The sequence below is a fragment of the Castor canadensis genome, chromosome 9, assembly GCF_047511655.1.
Source record: "Castor canadensis chromosome 9, mCasCan1.hap1v2, whole genome shotgun sequence".
NCBI classification, from domain to species: Eukaryota; Metazoa; Chordata; class Mammalia; order Rodentia; family Castoridae; genus Castor; species Castor canadensis.
This window is the reverse complement of record NC_133394.1, coordinates 149,412,805-149,436,149: the sequence shown is the minus strand read 5'-3', so window position 1 is coordinate 149,436,149 and position 23,345 is coordinate 149,412,805. Positions and strand designations below refer to the sequence as shown.

General features: G+C 55.8%; 1 protein-coding gene across 2 annotated transcripts; it reads right to left on the bottom strand.

The window, feature by feature from the left end:
• Positions 1-133: 133 nt before the first annotated feature.
• Nsg1 (neuronal vesicle trafficking associated 1) lies at positions 134-23,032 on the bottom strand. Of its 2 annotated transcripts, XM_074042629.1 has the most exons (6): positions 22,877-23,032; positions 22,352-22,506; positions 19,011-19,127; positions 6,876-6,986; positions 1,153-1,390; positions 134-286 (listed from the first exon to the last, which is right to left on the bottom strand). In XM_074042629.1, exons 2-5 carry the CDS (start codon positions 22,478-22,480, stop codon positions 1,190-1,192), a joined length of 558 nt encoding a protein of 185 aa, XP_073898730.1. In that variant the 5' UTR covers positions 22,481-22,506; positions 22,877-23,032; the 3' UTR covers positions 134-286; positions 1,153-1,189. The 2 variants fall into 2 exon arrangements, with proteins under 2 accessions (XP_073898730.1, XP_020033943.1); XM_020178354.2 differs by having other exon boundaries at positions 134-1,390.
• Between the last annotated feature and the right edge of the window lie 313 nt (positions 23,033-23,345).

Sequence of the window (23,345 nt, the reverse complement as noted above, 5' to 3'; positions counted from 1 at the left end):
CCATGGTCACCATGCTTGTCCCCAACACATCTTTGTACTATTTGTCATTTATTTCTGACCTACTAAGAAAACAGTGAAACTTCTGACATGTCCACCAGAAAAACACATTCAAATAACATGGAGGAAACGTCTGTGAATGTTTTCTATTTAATTGTCGCACACACTTAATTTATCTAACTGGCAATTTTGTAAACATGTCAAGATTTCTTACAAAGATTGTGAGTTGAAATGTCATTATATTTGCAAGGTGTCACACCAGCCTGCCACCAGCCTTCTTGTCTGCTTCCTACATGGAGGGAATTAGACCTGCTTACAAGAGTAAAAGTAAAGCAGCCCTGACTCACCAGCAGTTACATCTCATTTTTCCCACCCAGCTGACTTTAAAGATGTAACTTGCAAACAGGGCTGTACATGCAAAGATCCATAACAGAAGTAAACAGAAGGGCCGGTGCTCTTTCCAGTTCAGCAGTCAGTCTGCCCACGGGAAGATAGAGTCCTGCTGCACCCCGGCCCCAGACACACCCCTTCTTGGGTTCTCTGGAGAGAACCTTGCCATCTCCATCCAGGATGCAGAGGCAGTGTGGGAGGCACCCTGCTCAGGCCACACTGAACACACCGTGGTGCAGGGCACACCGGGAGTGAGCATGGGCAGAGGACAGGGTTGTCTGCCACCTACTGCTCTTTTCTATTTCCTTCTCTGCACTACTCACTACAGTGTGTCTTGGCAGTCAGCACTGGCACCAACTGACGGGAGGGAGAAATGTCAAGTAGGGCCTGTCCTTAGCAAAGCGAGGCTGCTCCAGATACGGCTGTGGAGTAGTGTGCAGACAGCAAGGTGGCTTAAAAAATCAGCTCCACCAAATGCACTGTTTTATCTGAAGTCCAAACCCCTGGGATAGCCAGTATAAATTTATTTTTTGACAGCATCCAGTAAATCCCAGTGAAGGAGCTAACTTAGGAATCCTCACGTGGAGAGTGGCGTCAGGGCTCTCTAAGCAATGCTGACATGCACTTGATCTCACACCCACGGGCGGTCGGCAGCAAGGCTTTTGCAAAGCAGCAGTGGCAGACAAGCGACTGCACCGTAAATGAGTGACCTCTACATTACTGCTAATTACATTTAATGAAATGTCCCTCAAGTCCCTTTGTTACCTTCAGGTGACGCATTGTGAGGAACCTGCCCATCTCGCTAAGCTGACTTGTCAGCTGCCTCAGTCTCCTGTTCTGACAGCTTCTCTTCTGACAGTACCGACATCCAGGGTGACACGGAGCGGGCAACGCTCTGCTTGGCCAGGTTGTAGTGGTTTATGACTGTGTAGAATTTCTCTCGGGCACTGGCATCTTGCTCTACGTAGTAGCTCTCTAAGCCTTCTGGAATGCACTGGGTATTCTGCAAAACAGGAGATCGTGGCGATCACGCACGGGTGCAGGAGGGCACCAGTGTATGGCTCCATTAATACCCCACAGAGTTACCAAGCACCTTGGCAAAGGCAGCGCGAACCCTGCCTCAGTGCAAAGCCCCACGGAAGCAAGGCACTAACTAAACCTTAACAGACTCTAGCAAGTACCTCAGCAGATGGGTACCCAGGTTCCTGGAGGATGTATGGCACAGGGCAACAGAACTTATTTCACCAGAGGGCTCTCATTAACTGCGTTTATTTTTAATCTACTAGAAGATAAGGACACTTGTGATATGTCCAGAAATGACCAATTCAAGTAAGGAAAGAAGGGAGTGAGAAGGGCTTTCCTTGGGTCAGGTCCTCAGTAGGTCTGGCCTGGATGGTAGACACCCACAGCGAAGGAAAGGCGAGGGCCGAGAGGCATTGGGGCAGGAGGCTAAGGGCTAGGCCTGGGGCTGGAGCGGAGGGCAAGGGAGGGCATGAGAAGGGCGATGCCACACAGCTTCCAAGGTCCTGAGAGGTGTGGAGCAGGCCTTGTGCTCCAGGAAGCAGCAGGGAGCCACAGAGGAGTCTCAGAAGAGCGGAGCCAGGCCAGGAAGCTGCTCCTGCAGGCCACAGACCTGGGAGGCGAAGCTGGAAGCACCTAAGATGGTAGGTGGGCATTCTGGAGGGCACATCCACAGCTGTTACCAGCTGTCGTGAGTGTAAGTCCACAAAAGCTGAGGAGCCTGCACCTGAGCGGGCTGCTTGTCAGGACAGGAACCAACTAAGCACTGCCTCAGTCACGGCTCATGTTGGGAGCACACTGCATGATAGACCCCTCACACCAGCCCCATAGGGAAGGTGTGTGGAGACTAACTGCCTTTCCCCACCCATTCTCCCCCAGAGCTGAGCAGGGTGCATGGGACCCCAGCCCATGGCTGCATTTCCCAGCCTGCCTTGGAGCAGGTGAGAGCATGTGATTAACTTTGAGCCAAGGGGATTGAGTGAATGTAGAAGCTGTGCATCCTCCACTGTTCCCTTTCCCCTTCTGCTGGCTCTGACCCAGAGGACAAAAGCCCGGGGACCAAGGCAGCAAGAGTCAGGGAATCAGGGCTCCAGGATGACTTTTCAGATCCCACATTGACTTCCAGCTTGGGCTTCGGAGAGCAATAAACCATCCACTTTGCTGAAGCCATTATTATTTGTGTTTCTAAGCAGCCAAAGCACTGCACTAGTGCCAGGTCTCCTTATATGACAGAAGAGTGAGCCCCACGGTTAAGTCAAGGGCCTCTGGCCTTGAGCTGCCATCCATCCCATTCTCAGCTCTCCCAGCCCACCCAGAGTGTAACTCAGCTAGTCTGTGCTGCAGCCATGCTCAAGCATCTCCCTGAGCAGGCTGAGGGTCAGCCTCACTGAGCCAGTTTCTTGGCCAAGGCCACCTGGCCAAATTCACAGCCACTCCTGGTCTGTAACAAGGTGAACACCCTTGCGGTTTCCATGCCACTGCTGGCAGGAGCTGCTTTCCTGCCCTTGGCTGATAAAGCTTAGTGAGTGAGCCTGACAGAATGGAATCTCTCCCAAGTGACCTGATGCCTCCAGGCTCCCAGTGGCTTGCTGACTTGTGGATGGCAATCCAGGACACCTGGGAGTTAAACCTCTTGCCTGAGTCTGAAAGCTGAAGGCTGGTCTAGGTCATCTCCCTTCTCCCTACGCTAGAGTCTGCACCCATGTCAGGTTGCCCTCTCAAAGTTCTCACCGCACCAGACAATTTGCCTCACTGTGACGTGGGTGCCATTCAACCCATTTTATAGGTGGAGGAGTAAGGCCGAGAGGTAAAATCATTCCCCAAGATCACACAGGTGAGTGGAAGAACCGTAGCTCTAGCCTAGACCTCTGAGCAATGTCACCCACCCAAGGTGCTGGTACAAGACTTCCCGCCAACGCCCAAAATGAGAGAGAGATGCGGGCCTTGCAATCGGGTCGTGGTGAGGGATAGGCCAGACTCCATCTTCCAGAATCTACCAGTGGCCTTCCTTTTAATCCATACAAACAACGAGTGCCTGCAGTACCCCCTGCAAAGCGCTGTTTTCAGAAGAGATGACACTGCCTGGGTCCAGCACCTCAGGGAATGATGTTCTAGCTTTCGAGTCAGACCAGGCCCCCACTGAGATGACTAAAGCAGGCCTGTCTCTCGAAGCCTCAGGGCCTCATCTACAAACCAGGCTAATGAGTCACATGAGGACTAAACTCAGTGCAGGATGCCTCAGGAGAAAGGGCAGGGTGTGGCTGAGGTCACACAGCAGAAAGAAAAGTCTCACAGGGCCCAAAGAAGTGAAGCCCTTTTATTGTGAGGGTCTTGATCCCAACCCTGGCACAGGAGCCCCTGACACTGCAGAAGCAAAGGGCCACCACTCAGCCCTGGCCAGGGGTTCTGTGGGTGAGCCGGCTCCCTCCAGCCTGCACTGCTAGTCGACCTCTGTCCTCTCCACCTGGCCCTCACCAGCCTTCAGGGAGAGGGGGCCTTGAGTTTCCATCTTTTACCCCACCCCGACCGGCACTGAGCCAGTGCCCTGCAAGACACTCTATGTGGCCGTGACTTGTGGAGCAGTGACCCTGCCAGCAGGTACAGGTATCCAGAGATGGCGGAAATGTCCATGCCCTCCAGCCGCCCAGCTCAGGGACGCCAGCAGGTGTACAGAGCTCTCCCACACACATGGCTGTGAGAACCCAGGAGGGTGTATGGGAGGCTTCCCAGAGCGGGGTTGGGAGCCGAGGGACACACAGTGCAGGTTTTGCCTTGTGAATGCGGGCAGAGAGGCGAAGACTTCCAGAGAACTTCCAGCCCTCCTCCATCCCAGTCCTTGGTAAAGGTGATAGAGCTGCATGTCACCAGTAGGGCCATGCCTCCAGAGGAGTGTGATGTTGAGCTTGGGGAGAAATCCAAACCACTCTGGACCTCATTCTCTCACCTGTGACATGGGACCTATGTGAGGACGCTGAGGTATGGCAGCACCTAGCTTCTGGACAGCCCGGGCCCACAGTCAGTGCTAAGTGTAACCTCTGGGTTCTGACAGGGTCTAGCTATGTATTGCAGGCTGGCCTCAGACTCAGTGATGTTCTAGCCTCAGCCCCTCAAGCTCAGGAATTACAGGTGTGCACCACCCACCCCAGCTCCACCTGCCTTTTTAAATGTCTTCACGTGTGCCTCAGACCTAAGGCCACTGGGACGTGGCAGGTAGGCGGCCCTCTGGGATACACGCCCCTTGTGTCTTGTCCAGGAGATTGCGCCCAGGGCTGACACACAGTAGGAGGCATTCAGTTAGCACATGCTCAGGGAATGGAAGGGCGTGACCTTGGGCATGACCTCTCTGAGCTCCACTTTCCCACTGGCAAAGCTGGGGATGACAATATCTACCTGGTGGGTTCTGGGCCCATCCAATGAGAGCTTGGCGTAGGTCCATCAGTGATGTGCATGAATGCGCAGGGAAGGAGGAGGAAGGGGCACCTCCCCTCCCTTGTCTAAGCACAGCCAAGGGCAGGTGGACCCAGACCCCCTCCTTGGCCTTCCCAGCTGTGCCCTCCAGAAAGGAGCACCCCCCTCAATTAGACACAAGTGGAAAATGCCCAAGTCCATTTGTATGCAGCTGTAGAATAGCCCACCAACACTTTAACTTCCCATTGGGGCTGTGAACCAGAATCGCCTACTGTAGGGCCTCAAAAACACGGACTCCCAGCCGCTCCCACACAGCGGGGAGTCCCATCTGTAGCTGCTGGGAACCAGCAGGACTTAGGCTTGCAGGACAGAGACTGCAGGTTTAGTCCTGGCACAGAGACAACGAGCCCAGGGGCAGCTGGGTGGGGCGTTGGCGCGTTGTTAGTCTGCAGTGGCCAGGGTGGGGATTCAGTCTCCAGGGAGTTGTCCACTGCACATCCTGGTTCCCACACGGGCACTGCTCCATGGCCTGCCTTTGATGACATCAGCCTCTGAGTCAGATAGGGCCAGGTCCTCTGCTTTTGTACCTCCCTGCCTCTCAGCTCTGATCAATCTTCCCATCCACCCTCTGTCACATGGGTTGGCCTCTCTGATCCCAGCACCCTGACCCTCCAGAGCTGGCAGCACCTCCTGGTTACTTCACTGCCCATCTCTCCCCTCCAGCTGTTCGTCCAAGGGATCATCCAACACACCCCCTCCTTCAGGGTCTTTGCCTGGCGCCCAAGATATCATGCAGCCTGGCCATAAGCTGTACCTGCTCCACCTACACTCCCTATGCATGCTCCTCCACAGGAGGAGGCCAGGGTCCCCATGCCCCACCCTTGGACTGGGCTGGCTTTGAAGACCAGCCTCCTTCTCCAAACATGGACTCTTCTAGCCCAACCCAGGTGCAGACAGGGGTTTGCTGCATGGGACATAGAGATGGCTGGGGGCATCTGGATGCCACCTTCTAGAAACAGCAGCTCCCCCCCCCCCCACATATGTGGTCTTGGCCCTTTCTGTTCTGCTGTCACCCTTCTCATGGTACACTGCCTGCCTCACGTCTCTGGAAGAGTAAGAGCTTCATGAAGGCAGTGTCTTGGCCTGAGTGGATCCTAGCTGTAGTCCAGCACCCGGAAAAGCCAGAGCTCTTGACATGGGAGGCACCCTGCAAATGCTGCAGGTGAGGGAAGGGCTGAGGGCCACAAAGCGTGGAAGAAGGAAGCATGTCCTGGGCTAGGGCAGATGAAGTCTTGCCTTGCTGTGCTTGGTGCAGCATCCTCACCGCACTAAGACACAAACCCAAACCACGCAACAGAGGCTGTCAAGCCAGGGGCTGTGCACACGCACTCAGGACCTCAGCAGTGCCGAAGCCTAGACAGGAACATTTGCGTTTAGCTTTGGAAAGTTCAGAACCACTGAGGGCAAAGGACACAACAGCCTGCAGCAGGTGTGTTAACCCACACACTCTCCATCTCCATCCTCTACCCCACCTTCCCTCCTGCTAGTTCGTTCTTTAGTACTTTATCCTGTGTGTGGCCTCTGTGCCACCTGTGAGCTTTTAGGAAGGAGGTTTTACACAAGCAGTACAAGAATTTCTATGTGTGCAGAGGGCCCAGCAGCAGAACGGACCATGGGCAGCCGGTGTAGGCCCCAGCCTGCTCCCCCAGCCCCATGTAGCCTCAGGCAGGGCCTTCCCCTTCCTCCCTGAGCCTCTCTCCTGTGGCTGACAGCCCCTGTCTCCCCTAGAGCCAGGCACTGGAGGAGAATGTGAGCCTCCTGCCTCCAGAGGCTCCTTCCCAGCCTCAGGTCAGCTCCCAGGGCCACTCCCAGTGTTTCCTTCCCACTGGTCCCACTGTGCCCTCTAAGAGTCTACTGGCCTGGCTCCCAGCAGAGACTTCAACAAGAATCCCCCTGTCAGAGGTGCTAAGCACAACCCTGACTGCTCTAGGGCCCCGAGGTCAGGGGAGGGAAGAAATGCAAAGGTGTCCCAGGTGTCTTCGGGGGAAGTGGGGATGTACCTTGAGGACGAACCCATCAGGGCAGGCGCGGTCATACTTGTACACCTTGTAGACGACCAGGAAGACAACACAAGTGAGGAAGGCCAGGGCGAAGAGGACCAGCACAGAGACCTGTGGGAAGAGGCAGGGACTGTCAGGGAGTCACGAAGACAGACAGGTACAGACAGAGACACCCACTCACCCCTGCAGGCACCCATGTGCAGACTCTAGAAGAGGCACAGAGACCCTGGGCACAAGGGACTAAGAGAATCACTTTTCACTGGACAGTTTTGTCCATACATCACTTCCAGTTGAAGTCAGCTGCTTCCAGTACACCAGGCCAGGCCTTGCACAGACAGCTCCTGGTGTAGACATGCTAAAGCCTCAGGGTGGCCCACATGGCTCACAAGGCAACTCAGACCCACAACCGAGAAGTGGGGCTAGGCTGCACCCACTGTCCCCAGTCACCACCTGAAAAGCACCTAACTCCACAGACTTCTCGGAGCCCCAGGCTCAGCCTGGACACCCAACATCAACAAGCTGCCCTTGCCCTGAGACCAGCTGAACAGGACAGAGGTCCTCCACCCACTGCCACCTCTGCCCACTACAGTCTCCTGTGGCTCGGCTGCCACAGGGACTTTATTTTCTTCTCCACTGGTGGCTGAGCACTGAAATGGCCATGCATGTGGTAGGTGTTCAGCCAGTGGATGAAGTCATGACCGCGTGGCAAAAAAAGGGGCCTGGGGGTGGGAGACACACTGCAGCTGGAGGCCACCGGCTGGCACTGCATCTGGAGGAGTGTGTGCAAGGCTGAAAGTTTAGATGGCCCTCCCCCCGCCAGGGAAGCAGAGGGATAGGAAGGGCCCACCCTCTGCCATCAGACTACCTGGAGGAGTGGGCCCTGGGGCCAGCTCATGACCAGGGTGCCATAAACACGAGTCCGAACAAGCTCAGAAACACGGCTGGCTTCCCACCTCCCATCCAGCCAGGTCGTCCTCCTCTCGCCACATGCAGAACCTTGCGGCCCCACGTCTGTGCAGTGGGGAACTCTGTTGCTTCCCAGGCTGAAGAGACCAGGTGTGACCTGGACAGACCCTGACAGTGCCATGAGCCAGCCTCAGGAAGCCTGGCCTGAGGTCTGCTGGATACAGTGGGGCCTGTTGCTCAGGTCTATAAAAGTGGCAGAAACGGATTCACAGGCCCAGGGTGCCCGGGTGCCTGGGTAATTGATGTGCACGAGAACCCCACAGCATGCATCCCCTGGGAGGCAGATGCTGGCCCTGCTGTGAACACCCAGGTCACCACGGGTCTTCCCATTCTCCTTGGGAGCCCGTGCACCCGCTCCAAGCAGCTTAAGCACTAGCACCAGTGCCAAGTCTGCCTGCAGCTCGCCAGCTGTGCCACCCTGGGAGCCTCAGAACCTCTCCGACAGTCTCTTGGAGCATAGGACACCCACTCCACCTATTCCCAGTCCCTGCCAGGCTGCAAAGGCCATAATCATCACCACAGGAGCCCCTGCTGCCCCTTCCCAGGCTCTTAATCTCCAGGGTTCAGAACCGTCCCCAGCCTGCATCTAGGGAACCCCAGCTTCTGGGCAAGGTGAATAGAGCAGTTACGGAGCCAGGGGGCTGTACTGCGAACGGAACCCTCCTGCCCAACTTTCGGGATTCTGCTGCTGGCATTCTTCCAGCCTCCAAGCACCTTCACCACGCTCCTCACGTTAAGACGGGGCAGTGCCAAACCCTTGCGACTCCAGCCAGGCTGCTCCCTCCCTCCCCGCACAGACACAGGCTACCTGACACACCCAAGGCTGCCAAGTCCCCATCTCCAGCCTCCTTCACTGCCCCCAGCTCACACACATTGCAACATGAATGAGACCTGTTCACTCCGATCCCTGTCCTTCAGTCCAGGCATCAGTTCCCAGGCAAGCAATCTCCCCGGGGGCCCTTCCCCCTGCCTCTGAGTCCTGCTGCCTCCTGCTCTGTCCTGTCCCCTTCTCCAGCCTCTGCGGCCCCTCACTGGGGCTGTCCCCCTCTCTAGGGCCACAGACTCCAGTGTCCACCTGCAATGCGAATGAGACAGGATGGAGCCAGGCTACCTTCAGGGCCCACAGAACCCGGGTGGGAGGCACCAGCCAGGCAAGGTCCCGAGCGCTGCAGCCCACGTGAAAGCACCTGGCCCCAGGAGAGCTGCGTGTGGCACCCCATGAGAAAGGAAGCTGGCATCCCAGGAGCCTGTGGTAGCCAAGGGGCCTAGAATTCGTAGGCCCAAGTGTATGGGCAGGGTGGTCAGTGACAGCCACTAGCCCTGGCGACACCTAGGACGCCAGCTCCCTAGGGTGACACAGCCACAGGCTGGGCAGCCCCAAAGGTGGCAGTAACTCCCAGAAGCTGGGAAGAGGCAGCAAGGCTCGTCCCGTACTATCCACAGTTGGGGTCATTTCATACTTCCGGCCTCTAGAACCGTGAGAGAATACACTCTGCTGTCCCAACAGCCCTGACTTTGGCACTTTCTTCCAGCAGTCACAGCTACTTTGGGGGCACAGGACTGGCCTGCCTTCCCTGAAGATGTCCTCCCCCATATTGCGGGCTGTGCTGTCCTCTCCCCTCCCTGCTGTCCCCCAAAGCCCTGGTCGGTTCCCAGTCCCTGGGAGCCATCCCAGTCTCACTCCAGACACCGAACTCAACCAAGCATCCACTTTTTCCAAATGCAAGGGAAATAAAAGTGTGGCCCAATTTGGAGACTCGTTAACCACCCCCAAACTCACACCTTTAGACAATTAAGAATATTCTAGAACATGGAGCGAAATTACTGAACCAGACATCCGCAATTCCTCCAGGCCTTGGAGAATGAATCCTTCTAGCAACTTCGGGATACTGTGGCCAAAAGGTAAAAAATGAACCAGTACTGGGAGTGGAAGGAGACAGCCTGGGTTCATGGCCTGCTCATCCACACACTGGGACCCTGGGACCCTGGCAAGTGTCACCCCTTCCAGTCCTCAGTTCCTTCTCATCTATGAAAAGGAGCTGCTGGTTGATGTCCATGTTCGTGGTGGGCTGTGCGGGAACCATATGCTGCAGCCTCCAAGAGGGGAGAGGCCGAAAGCCCATGAGGCAACCCTGCTTTGCCCATGCCGAAGTCCCGGTCACTAAAAAGGCACCTTCATGTCAGGCAGCAAGACAGCCAGGTGGCCTTACAACATAGGGGGTCATGCAGAAGAGATGCAGCGGTCATTTAGGATAACCCCTGCCTAGGTACAAAACGGGTGGCTGTAGGTGAGAGTTGTGGAAGTAGTGCAGTGTCAGGTTGTGGCCCAGACATCGGGGTGGCTGAAGGTCCCCAGATACTGCTCGTGTACAACCTGAGTGGACGCCACAGGTCCCAACAGGATTCCAGTTCTGGGCAGAACTCCTAGAGCGTGGGCCCACTGAGCCATGGTTCTGGTTTGGGTACACAAGTGTCCTTCAAGAGGCTCGAGTGCTGAAGGCTTGGTTCCCAGCTGGTGGCACTATTGAAAGGTGATGGGATCACGAGGACACTGACCCATCTCATCAACGGTGAGGAGGCGAGGCCTGGCTGGGGGAAGAGGTCCCTTTGGGCTACCAGGACGTGAGCAGCCTCCCTCTGCCACGCCTTGCACCATGACATTCTCCCTCAGGGCAAGCCCAGACACAACGGGCCAGCCAACCATGGGCTGAAACCTCTGAGACCAGGAGTCAAAAGAAACCTTTCCCTCAAGTCTTTTTTTCCCTCAGGGACTTTCAGAAGCCGACTGAGCAGCTGCCATCCCAGACTTTGCACTGTCACCACAAATCCACAGATATGGTTCTGGAGGCTCTGCACCTGCACTGGTGCCATTTAAATCGAGACTGCAGCCCCTTGTGACAGCCTCTGCAAGGCACTGTTCCTGACCACATTTTTACAAATGGGGAAACTGAGGCTCTGACTCACAAATGACGGGCCCAAGGCCAGCTGGCTGTGCTTCGCTGAGTAATGTCCCCAGAGATGCTCAGGTCCTCGTTCTCGTGCGATGTTTTGAATGTGTCCCAAAAAAGCACGTGTTGGGCACTTCCTTCCCAGTGCCACAGTGAGGACACGGGGCCCGATGGGAAGCAATCAGGCTGGGAGGGCTCGGCACGCCTTGCGGAAGGCCAAGTTCGGTCCTTTTTTTCTCGTCTTCTCTGCCTTTCCTCCACAGGAAGGTTCTTGAAGGTTGCCAGGCCCTCTATCTTGGACTTCCCAGCTTCCAAAACCATGAACCAATAAATTTCTGCCCATTATAAATTACCCAGGCTCAGTTATTCTGTTCCAGCAAAGACACCTGGAACTTGGCAAGGATCCAGGTGAGATCCTTGCAAGGGAGATCACCTGGAATGTCCAGGGGAACCCTCTGTGCCATCACACAGCCCTAAGAGGGAGGACCTCCTAGCAGAGTGGACGATGGAAGGACGAAGCAGAGATCAGACAGCCATGTCTGGGAGAGAGAAAAGGCCCGGGAATGGATCCCCTTTTGCCCTCAGACACAGTAGGCCACAGTCTCCTGGATCTTGACCCAGTGAAACTACACAGGATTCTGACTCCCACAAACGGGAGAGACATGCTTGGTGCTGCTGAGCCTCCCAGTGGGGGTCTGTTCCAGCACCCCAGGAAACCCAGGCATTCCAGCAGATACCCTGCCCCCTCCCATGGATCCCCGAGAGCAGGGCTGTGACTCACATGTCTGGCACAGTACAGGGGCCCCCCCAGAGTGTGCATGAGTGAGCAAGCAAGTGGCTGTGTCCAGCTGGCAAGCAATGGTCTCCTGCAGCACTTACTGAGCAAGCCATGGGCACCTGGAGCCAGCCCAGAGCGTCTGTCTACTCACCGCGATCTCGAGTGGGAAGAGGCAGGGTCCAGATCTTCCTCCACAGCCCACAAGGCCCGGAGAGCCACAGGCTGACACAGTGCCCAGCTCCCTCACCTGTCCTCTCCGGTTGGTCTGTGGGCTCTGGGACCAGGGACAAAGCCAGAGTGTCCCCTGACTGGGGAAAGGAGTTGTTCCCCTCAGACTGTGTCACCTGGGCCCTCCATGCTTGCAGAGACCAAGAAAATCTTGGTTTCATTTTGTTTCAAATCAAAGGAAACAGTAATGTCACACAGGGTATGCAATAAGGAGTCAAGCCTGGACTGGCTTTGTGTTGAGACCAAGGCAGTCACCCGTTTTCATTTTCTCATTTCTTTTATGGGGTAGGAGCTGTGAAGGTCAAATTGCCTGAGGCCCAAAAGGCCCTGTCTTTTCTGTGACTGAGTCTTTGTGACTCGCAGGTAATCTGACCGTGGCCCCCAGACCGTCCATCTGAGTAGTCAAGCTGAGCAGCTGCAGGGCTATGCGGGCCACCACGCACCCTGGCATTAACTTACCACAAGGCCCTGTTGTTGCTGGGGAGGCTTTTAGAAGGGGCGTCTGGCCCTAAGGGATCTGGAGCTGTCAGGAGGTGAAGGGCAGGGGAGTCAATCAGAGAGAAGTCTGCAGTGTCAAAAAAACATGGTGGCTGGAGCATCAGTGGGAAATGCGAGCCAAGTGACAGAGGTGCCTGACCGCCACACCTGAAAGCTGGAACTTGACAGGTCCTGATCTGACAAGACCCAGGGCACAAAGTCGACAGCACTAGGAATCAGGGAAACGCAAATTAAAACCACAATGAGATAACTGACCCACATCCACTGTCATGACCTTAGCACTGGTAACAAGTGCCGGTAACAATGGAGAAACTGGAACTCTTGCTCACTGCTGATGGGAATGCAAAATGGGGCCCTGCTATGGAAACAGCTTGGCAGCTCCACAACACATTAATATAAAACTGTCACATAAATCTGCCATCCTACTCTTGGGATTACACCATCAAACAAAAATGTGTATGTAGCAGCACTATGGACAAGAGCTAAAAGGTAGAGAACAACCCAAACTGCATCCCAAAGTGGATGAGTGGGTAAACAAAACATGGTCTGTCCATGCAGTGGAATATTACTTGGCTATGAAAAGGATCGAAGTACTAGGTCATGCTGCAACGTGGACAAATCAGGACATGTCAGGTGAGAGCCAGACATGAAAGGTTACATATTGTATGATGCCATGTATATGACATGTCCAGAACAGAGAAATCCACAGGCACAGAAAACAGATTAGTAGTTGCTGGGGGCTACAGAGAGGCAGGTGTGGGAGTAGCTGCTTAATGAGTGTGAGGTCTCCTTCTGGATGAGAATGTTCTGCAGCCAGGCAGTATGACGGCTGTGTGAAACGGCCATCAGAAGTGTTCTGTCCCAAAGGGCTTGTAGAGTGCAGTAGATATGTTTCACCAGTTTCCGGAGGGCAGCAGGAGTCAGAGGTGTCCCAGGCTGCTGGAACCCCAACCAGAGGTGGTGAGCCCAGGCCTGAGCAGCCCTGCGTGGGGCCAGAGGGATCTGAGAAGAGTCTGGGGCCTGGGTGACTGATGTCTGTGAGAAGGGACACTGACGACCTTGGTAAGTGACCGCCCGGCATTCAGCGACACTGCCTCTGCTCACCAGAGCCTCAGTCTGGGCACGAATTATACAGTCGCTTGGCTGGCGAGGTGCTAGGCCACGCTCCAGTTCTCTGTACACTCACCAGGAGGCGGGAATTAGCAGACAGTCACTCAAGCAGCATTCAAATTCGTTTTCTCCCTGGGGTCTCCTGTCTCCTCTCCTGCAGGGGTTCCCTCAGCTGGAAAGCTAGGGACTGGGACATCTGTACCCCAATCCCACTGACTCACAGGATGGAGCGCCCTTGACTTTGGCATGTGAAGTGGATGTGGGTGTAAATCCTATTTTCACCCCATTACTGGGTGACCTTGGGCCTGTTCCTTAACCTCTCTGGTCTTACCTCTAGCTGCAAAATCAGGACAGCAGGGTCAGCCTTTGGGGACGGTTATCAAGAGCGAGAAAAGCAGTACTTGTGAACCTCCCAGGCTCAGCAGAGCTGGGTCGTTTACTCTGTTCTCCCTCCCACGGGGGAGGGGAAGGAAAAAAAGCTTTCTGCTGACTAATGCAGGACCAAAAAAATCTTGGAAAAGGAAGATGAATCCCGACATCTTCAAGTGTTTACAGCCCTAAATATTTTAGGTAACCCACTCAGAAGTGAGCACACAGACTGACTCAGCCCATGCTTATTGCATCTGGATGAAGAACTCCTCCACAGCTGGACGGGGACCCCCCCCCCAAGACGAGTGCATGCTACACCTCTAGGCGACCGGGGTGTCCAAGTGCATCTCTAGGGTCTCCGGTGCCACTACCAGTGAAGACCCCACATCCACTGCTGAGCTCGAAGGAGCAGGATCGCCATTCATAAATATTTAACAAATGCACCTTGGAACCCGCCAGGGGATTATCAGAGTGTGGAAAACAGGCACACGGAAAGCTCGAGGTCATTAAGGATGTGAGAAAAAGAAACAAACCACCCACGGCAGCATCGGTGACAGGATGCCAAGGGACACCTCCACCACAGCGCCCACTGCCAGCTCTGACAGCAGACAAGCCTGGCTCTCCTGCAGTTTCCCCGCTCTGTGGTGACCTTGAAAGATGTCCACGTCCAAGGCTGCCCTTGCACTCTCAAGACCAAGCCAGCAAGGGGCAAGGCGTGTGGCCTGATCACTCAAACCCTCCACCAAGGCAAAGGGAGGTGCTGGACCTCGAGAGAGCCAGCCACGCTTCATCCCGGAAGCCACAAAGCCCACCTAACTATGGCCCGAGGTGGGGAGGAGAAGGGTCACACGCCATACTGCTCTGCGGAGGTGAGTGGGGAAGCATAGCTTCGAAAATGTTTAGGTTTAGTTCATTTGCGAAACAACTCAACCCATGTTTGTTCTCAACCTAAATACACCTCCGATTAATTAAATAACTGCTTTCCTGGTTGACAGGAGCCTCTTCCGATCCCCAGACTTTGAGCCGCCACGGGGCGATTCATCCTTGTCCCTGTGTGGCAGAATCTTACAAGCCTTTCCCTGCCAGCAGTTACCTAGCAACCAGCCTAGCAACCTCGCAGCCAAGAGAGGAAGCCTCCAGTGCTGATCAGGAAGGAGCATCCAAAAAGACACTGGGCTTCAAGGATGTCGCCAAAGGAGCAGAGACACAGGCACCTGAGCTATCCAGATGAGAGACACAGAGGACGCACTGTTTACTTGTTGCTTCAACCTCTGAGAGGCAGGCCCCCTTGCCTCCATTCCCACACATGGAGGAGCAGAACCAAACTGGTGGCTGGGCTCAGGAGCCACAAAGAAGCTGCTGGGCCACCAACAGGGCAGGGAAGGTGTTCCGTCCCCACCACAGCTGTGACTGATGCTGGTGGGAGGGGAACACACCAGCAGGGAGAGCTCCTCTATGACAAACTTCCTGATATCTCTCCCTCACTCATACACCCGTTTTCAGAAAGAGAGCTCCCCAACCTTCGACCCGCTGAAGCTTGCACACAGCCGCGTGTTTGCACACACTCAGGGACAACAGAACCATCACTGGGCAAGAAAAGGCCAGAAGAAATTTCCAAAAGACGGGCACTCTTAGCATTTACAAAGAGCACCATGGCTCCTGATCCCTCCCTGCACTACAGTCCATGCCCCCATCCAGAACGGTGCAAAAACCCAGTAGACACTGAGTGACCCGTGGGCAGGTTACAATACACGTTGGCAGGACAGTTTCAGGTGAGTCCCAGCCAGGTGGCCCAGCACAGTGAGGAGCTGGCACTATCAGAGTAGGGTACCTCATACACATAGCCCCCAGCAGGTACATGGGGAGCAGAGCACCTCATGTTTCCGACTCAGAAGGGCCTTTGGCAAAGGCAAGAGGTGCCTTAGAAAGCAGGTCACTCACCTGCTAAGGTCTAGCACAGGTGCCCCAGGAAGCAGCCACGTCAGCTTGCCCACCCAACTGGCTCCTGGAGCAGGGCTACCTGGCTCCCATCCTGCCTCTGCTTTTGCCACTCCCTGACTGTAAGGCCTCAGGCTGGTCACCTGCCCAGCTGGGTGAGAACTAATGAGTGTTCTATAGAGGCTCACCCCCAAACCTGGCCCAGACAAAAAGGCTCCATCTGGGAGCTGCCTGCCACAGAGGCTACTAAACAAGCAACGGAAGCACAGAGACCTGGGAATCCGGCCAAGCCCCCTCCCCAGCAGCATGATCAGTCAGGCATTTACTTATTAAGCAGTAACTGAGCACACACTAAGCACCAGAGATGACATCGAGGAGCGATGACGGCACTGGCACAGGCTCCTCAGAAGGAGGTTGCCTGCAGAGTCCCCACACCCTCAGCTTCGGCTGGCATTCTCGTCTCAAGGGGTTGCTATGGCCTGGTTTCCTTCCCAAGGTCACCAGCTCAGGTCCAGGAGCCGCTGCTGCAAAAGACTACCTCTGTGGACCTGGCCAGGACACTCTCTCAGGGTCCTTACCCAGAGAGAGACATGGGACAGTCCAGCTCCTCAGAGGATGGATTCTTAGGGAGGAGGTCTGGAATTCATGACACAGAAGCAAGAGATGAGAGGAAAAAAAGAATGCTTACAGGGCCAGGCATGGTGGAACATGCCTATAATTCCAGCACTCAGGAGGCTGAGGCAGGAGCATCTTGAGTCTCATGCCAGCCTGGGCTACACAGTGAGACCCTCTCTCAAAAAAAAAAAAAAAAAAAACAAAAGAAAAGAAAAAACAAAGAACACTGACAAAGGCCTCAGGTGCCTGGGCCTGCACAGAGATTTGAGCTCTGTGGGGTCAAGCAGCAGCTGAGGGCCACAGCTCCAGGAAGGGTCTGGAATCAGCAAGGGAAAGGAGCGTGCAGAATGATCCTCTGGGGAGCTGGGTGCCCTGGAGATGAGACTCCCCCACAAACTTACGAGAGCCCTCTGGTGCTTTGGTCAAGAGCAGGCTGCCTGGGTTCAAGCTCTGTGGCCTCTGTTTCCCCTCGACTGTAAGATGGAGCTAAAAACAGTGCCTACCTCCTAGAGCATCTATGGAGAGTCAACTCAGTAACAGCCTAACCAGCTGGGGCACAGCCTCACTCCTGGGAGCACTGGCTCATTGCAAAGAGCAGCAGAACAGCGGGTCAATAATCCCAGCTGAGAGGGACCCCGGGCTTCTTGTGAAGTAGAAGGACAGTCATGACATGAGAAGCGGGCTGGAGCGCAGGCCAGGGGAGGTGGTGACAGAAGGCACTGGCTCTGGAATCCCAGCAGCTCTGTGACCACCTGAGGCTCACAGCCCCATCAGTAAAGAAGCAAACGACATCCCTACGGAAGACTCGCTGGGGCCGAAGAAGCTTAGCATATGCTCACAGCGGGCAGGTGTGTGTGAGGCTAGGGGGTCAGCTCCTTGCAAAGCAATCCTACAGGGGACCCACTTCAGCCACCACCTTCCCAGAGGTGGCAGCAGAGGTGTCACGAGACTTCTGCCACCAACAGCCAGTCCACTGGGACAGCAAGGATCGTCTGAGGTCTTGCCAGGTCTTCTGAGCCCTCAGGTTCTGTGCAACAGCAGCCAGGTAACTGCAGTCCCAGCCATGGCTGCTGAGAGCCCTGGTGGCAAATGTGCGTCACTTGTGCCTTAGGCAAGGGACCTGGGGACCTATGTCAGGTGAGTGTGTGGGAAAAGCACAAACCAAGGACACCAGAGGGGACAGAGCCTGGCACACAGGGGCTCAACAGATGGAGTGGCTGTTGACTTCAGTGACAGGGTGGGGGGTGCAAGAGAAACCCAGACAATCAGATGGCAGATAAGGTGACCCTGACACCAAGGTGTGATTCCATGCTGTGGAGGGGCTTACCTAAGGTCAAGCCATCTTAATCCCGGCTGTGCACATCACCTCATATTAACTGCCACATCAGGAGTCACAGGAGAAGCACCTAGGTGACGCCACAGTACACCACCGACTGCATGCAGACACCGCGGTGCCTTGGCTTCCCCATCTGTGGTTAGGCTAGCAGAATAGCAGCTGCTACTGCTACTAGTTGGGGGGCGGGTAGGAAGATGGCGGCCAGAAGGGCAAGTAAATGTCGCCAGTGATGCAGAAGATAGTGACATCCATGGCACCTATCCCAGAGGAGTGTGGATCAATGGGCAAGAGGAGGGGTTACAATCAGATTAAGTCTGACCTTCCCCCCTCACTCCACAAAGCCACCTCACATCTCTGGCTTCATTTGCACCTATTAACTGGGGGGACGACGGGGTCCCCAACCCAACTTTCTGCAATTCCCAAGATTACCCTAAAAATCAAACAAAAGACAATGCTGTGCAGGGTGCTGGAGCCTGCAGGGAGGGTTGTGCGTCTGTGCACCCTACAAAGGTAGCCTGCTTGCATATCCAAGTGTGGGGAGCCAGAGAACCAGTCAGCGCCACTGTTCCAGGCCTGAAGACTAAGGAATTTCTCCCAATTCACTCCTCCCAATCTGGGGGCAGTCACCAGGTTACCTTTTCTCACCTGTTTCCCAAGGAGTAAGTTTCCAGAAGATCAGTTCCTCCACTGCTGCGGCTGTAGAAACCACCCACACTGTGAAGACTCCTCCCACCAGACTGGCTGGAACCCACCCCTTTCAGCAGCCACCTCCCTTGGTGGCAGGAAGCAGGGAAGGGTAGAAGTTGAATACAGGGCTCTGCAGTCACACCAGCTGTAGATCCTGGTTCTACATACAGAGCTGTGACCGCCTATGCCACCTCCTCCATCTGTGGATGGGCTGAACGGCAACACCCACCTCCCTCGACAGCCCTCCAATGAGCTCACATAGGTGCCAGGCTCCAAACCCTGCCTGGTGGGCATTAAGTGCGCCTGTTAACCTTTTGGTATCGTCTGCTTCCTTCCTGCCACTGTTAGGAAAGTATTTTAATGTTTACTAAGTAGTTTTTCATGTCTGTAACCTTTGTCTAAAACAGTTGATAGGTGGGTTTCCCGTTATAAAAACTAAGTAATACACGATCATTTTGGAAGATGAAGAAAAGAAAAACAAAAAATTTAAAACCATAAGGGTAACATCTTCATCACGAGCCAGAAACTGTGGGGTTTGCACAACTGGGTATTATCCCAGATGAATGGTGTCATGTCCTGTTCCTGTCTCTCTGGAAGTCATCTCCACAGCTCAGTGAATGCCACCTGGGGGTAAAGGCAGCAGCTGCCCCAGGGCCACTCACCTTAAACCTCTCGGTGACGCCCTCGGTGATACTGACGGTGAACTCAGCTATCTTGGGAGGACGGCCTTTCCCTTTCTTACGGTCAGGTTCATATTCAGTCTTAGTTTTCACGACCACCTTACGCAAGAAACAGAGAAGCAAGCAGTCAGTGATAAGCCAGATGCGCTGAGAAACATCTGCCCCAAATGGATAAGTCTGGGACTAAGGAGTTCAAAATCACCATTCCTCCAGGAAGTAGCTCACAAACAGAAATGAGAGCAGCCACCACACATGGGACTCCTCTGTACGGGCACTGCCAGAGAAACCGCCCACTCTAATCCTTCAGCGGCCTCTGGGGAGACATCAGAACCAAACAGAGGGGAAGACAAGTTGAGCTCATTGGCCAAGGCCACCCAGTTACTGAGTGCAGGGGCAGCATGGTATCGACTCCTTATCCAGTGCCCCTCCTGCCTACCAGAGCTGAAATCTTGGTTCAGGGCATGGGGAAGACACCACCCACCAGCCCAGGGTGGGCATAATCCAGGCAGACCTGAGCGAACTGCCCAGAGCCTGTCTCTAGAACTCTGCAGAAGGAGCAGGAGGCTGGCCTGGGAGCAACCAGACCTCAGGTCACCCATGAATGCTCTCTCCCCTGCAGTACACAGGCTGGAGGGTCTCCTGCCCTCATCCCTCTCCACTTTGCACCAGGAACTGGAAACCAGTCCATACCCTGCCCTGTGCAAACGCTCCCCTGGGTCCCTGTCAGCCTGTGCTACTCCTCCTCCTCTGGGCGCTCCCAGCGTGGCCTTCCCTGCTTTGTCTTCATCAGGGACTGTTTACCTCTCTGTCCCCACTTGACATGCAGGTGCTCAAAAGTGGGATAGAGGGCGTTTCCTCTAATCCCCAAACTGCACTCCACAGCAGGTGCCCAGCAGTGGCTGTGGGACAGAAAAGAACCAGCCACCGGTGCTCTTCTCCCTGGAGGACACATGGCCTTCATTGCATTGTCTGCAGTTTGGGGAAGACACCTGCTCTCCATGACATTGGGACCAAGGGCAAGGAGAATCCAGCAAATCAGGATGGCCAGCCTCAGGGAGAAGGGTCAGTGCACTGGTCAGTGATCACCCTGACTCCTTACTTCTTTACACAGCTGTCCGGCAGCAGGCAGTGGGGTAGGGAAAACACCCACCCTTCAAGGTGCCACCCACTTCTTGAGGCAGTATTTGGGTGTCACCTGCCATCCTCAAATCCCTAATGCACCTGTGTAGCCTAGTGACCTTGAGCACACACTTGGCTACTTAGAGCCACCTCACTCACCTATAAACTGAGAATTCAGCCGAGGGGACACAAGCTTATCACTTCATTTTCACATGTCACATGGGGCAGTGGTGGGGATTACCTCACTGTGCACCCCTTAAAGGAATTTCAACCTCTGAAGTTCACAGAATGATGCATGCCAACAAACGTCAGTCAGACATTCCCTGACACGGCTGCCAGCCGTGATTACCCTTGCTGTTGCACCTGTGGCCCTCAGCACTTGCCACACAATCAACCCAGGCGTAACCAGGCCCTCAGAAGCCAAGTCACCTGCGGCAGGTGGTAACACGTCCCTGAACGCTGGTTGTGAGCAGTGCCATTGTTCAGGCTGAGAGAGGTCAAGTGTGAGAGGCGTCCAACTATAAGCAGAGCAGAGGAAGAGGCACTGCCTCTCACCATATCCTGGAGGACTGCACCCTTCAGCACAGTGACCTTGGGTACACCCTGCAACTGCTCTCAGCCTCCGTCTCCTCATCTGTGATCTCAGAAGCCTTCTAGCCAAACCAAGGGCCCTTGCTGAAACTCCTTTCTATGGAGGTCCCCTGCCATTGGCCCCCTTGGTTTGAACAGGGGTTCTCACAGACAGAAGATTCCCTCAGTACCTTTCAGAGCCACCTAGGCCACTCCTGTGCAAAGTGACTGGTTGGCCAGGATTTAGTACCTGCCAGAAACCGTCCTTCCTGTATAAGCCCTGACGCCCAAGCATACAGGGCAAAGAGAAGGCTCAGGCCAAGCAGAGGGAGGCACCTGACAGAGGGCTGCCTCAGGACAGAGTTCCTGGTGCAGGCCACCACTGCTCCTCAGCTGAGCAATTAGGGGTCAGGCAGAAGGGACAGGAGGGGCCTCGGGGCCAGGATCTGCTAACTGGACAAGCCTGACACCCACACAGGGAGGGGCAGTGCAGAAGCTGAGGCCTCAGACAGCCCTGCTCCTCTTGGGAAGCTCGGCCTGGACCATCAGCACCCTGGAGCCAGCCCCTTCCCTGTCGCTGAGGTCCCCAACCCAAAACAAAGACAATAGAGTTAGGGGACAAAGCCACTTGGGGAAGCTAAGCAAGCTTCTGGTCCCACCCTGACCCATGCCTGCCCTGAGGTCAGCAATCACTAACCTGCCTGAATGAACAAAGCCCTGAGTCAGAGCCTCTTCACCAGGGACCAAATGAAACAATAAACGTAACAGCACTTTGGGGAATAGCCAGAGAACTCATCTGTGGCCCGAGAGGGTTGCAAGCAGCAGGAGGACGAAGGGAAGGGATGCTATGTTTATGTGTTTATCATTTTAGATTTAAGTTCTGCAATACAATTGTCTAGACTTTTAAAGATGGGAGTAGCCTTCAAGTGGAATGAGTGAAAATACCCATATTGGGCAGCCAGTACTCCAGTGGATGCTGTATTCAAGAAAAGGGGGCTCTTTAAATTCAGCACCGTATAAGCAAAAAACGCTTTAGGGAAAGGTTGGTGAATGGTTGGTTGTTCCCAGTTGCAATAGCACGAAGTGAGACACCAGGGCAGTAATTTGGAGCCTTCGAAAAAGGAACAAAGAACAAGGAGGCTGCCTGTGAGGGCACATCCTGCATCAGTACCCAAGGCCAGTCTGGCAGAGGAGGGCAGAAAGGGCTAGGAGGGGAACCACAGCCCTAGGGAAGCTAATCCCACACCCACATTCAGTGGGCCAAGGTGGGTTTGAAACTGCACCTCCTTGGAAGGCGCCTAGCAGCAGCACACCCTGGGCTCACCCCAGACCCAGAGCCACCTGGTACCACGGGGCAAGGGAGGAGCAGGGCAGGTGGGGCCAGGGACCACTCCCCGCTAGACTCCCACAAAAACCCCGGACCGAGTTCCGTTGTCAAGACGAAGCTGTCATCTAAGGCAGGGGCCCCCCAATACCGTGATCCAGAATCGAGGGCGGGCACATTGTGCGGGCCCCGCCTTCCTCTGCCTGCCCCAGGCCGCCCCCACTTCGTGCCCCCAGAGCGCTCGGTATTTCTTTGTTGCCGCCGCCCCCGAAATCTAGGGGTACGCACCGGGCAGTGCGGGAGCCCTTACCTTATCCGGGGGCGGGAACTGCAGCTGATTGACATCGAGAGGCGTCATCAAGGGAATGGTGTCGAAGCCATCCTCCAGCAGTGGCTGCTTCGTGCCCTTCTCCCCAAAATTGTTCCCCAACTTCACCATGGTTCCGAAAGACCCGAGGCTGCCGCCTGCGCAGGGAGGGCCGCGGGGAGTCAGGGGAGCAGGAGCCGGGGCGCGGCGCAGCGAGGCGCGCTCCGCACACCCACCCGGCCCCCGCCTCGTCTCCCGGGGGTGCCGTGGGGACGCGCGGCGGTCACGGCCCGATTTGGGGAGGAGGTGGAGGTGCGGTTAATTTAGACTCCCACCTCGTGGGACGAAGCACCCCGCCCAGGGGCGCACCGCGGACGGAGGAGGGGGCGCCGCCCCTGCCCAGCCCCTCTAAACGTGTCCCTTGTCCTGTGCCGCTGCGCTCCGACGATCTCCCGTCTACCCGCCTCCCCGTCCCCTCCTAGATGAACGAGAGGCCCCAGACCGCGCTCCCCGCGGGCCAGCACTCACCCCACACTCGGCTCCGGTCCGACTCCCGCAGGTCTGGGCTCCGAGCGCGCTCCGAGCGTCCGCGTCGCCCGCTCCCGCGCGCAGCAATGGCGGAGGCGGCGCGGCGCGGCCCGGGCAGGGGAGAGCGATTGGGCTCCGCGGCTCCCGCCTCCGCGCGCCGCCTCCCTGCGCCGCTCCCGGGGGCCGACCGTGCGCGGGTGAGTGTGTGCGTGTGGCCGCGCGGAGCGCATCCGCCTTGACGCAGCGCCGCCCGCCTGCAGCACAAAGGAGCGCGGGGCTGGGGCGGGGGCCTCCCTGGGGACCCCGCGCGCTCCCCGATCGCGGAGAGGCAGACCGAGGGCACTGGAGCGCGCCCGGTGGGAGGCTCGAAGCGGCGCGGGGACGCGCCGGGCTGGGGGAGCGGGGTGCGGGCTGAGCAACGTGGGGCGGCGGCTGGGGCGCAAGGCGATACGAGTGGAGAAAGAGCGGG

Bases quoted from the DNA above. Each gene is read 5' to 3' on its own strand.
- Nsg1 (XM_020178354.2), bottom strand. From the start codon at position 22,480: ATGGTGAAGTTGGGGAACAATTTTGGGGAGAAGGGCACGAAGCAGCCA. The intron at 19,128-22,351 runs GTAAGGGCTCCC...TTCTTGCGTAAG, and splicing joins AGTTCCCGCCCCCGGATAAG to GTGGTCGTGAAAACTAAGAC. The intron at 1,391-6,875 runs GTACATCCCCAC...CCTGTTTTGCAG, and splicing joins CTGATGGGTTCGTCCTCAAG to AATACCCAGTGCATTCCAGA.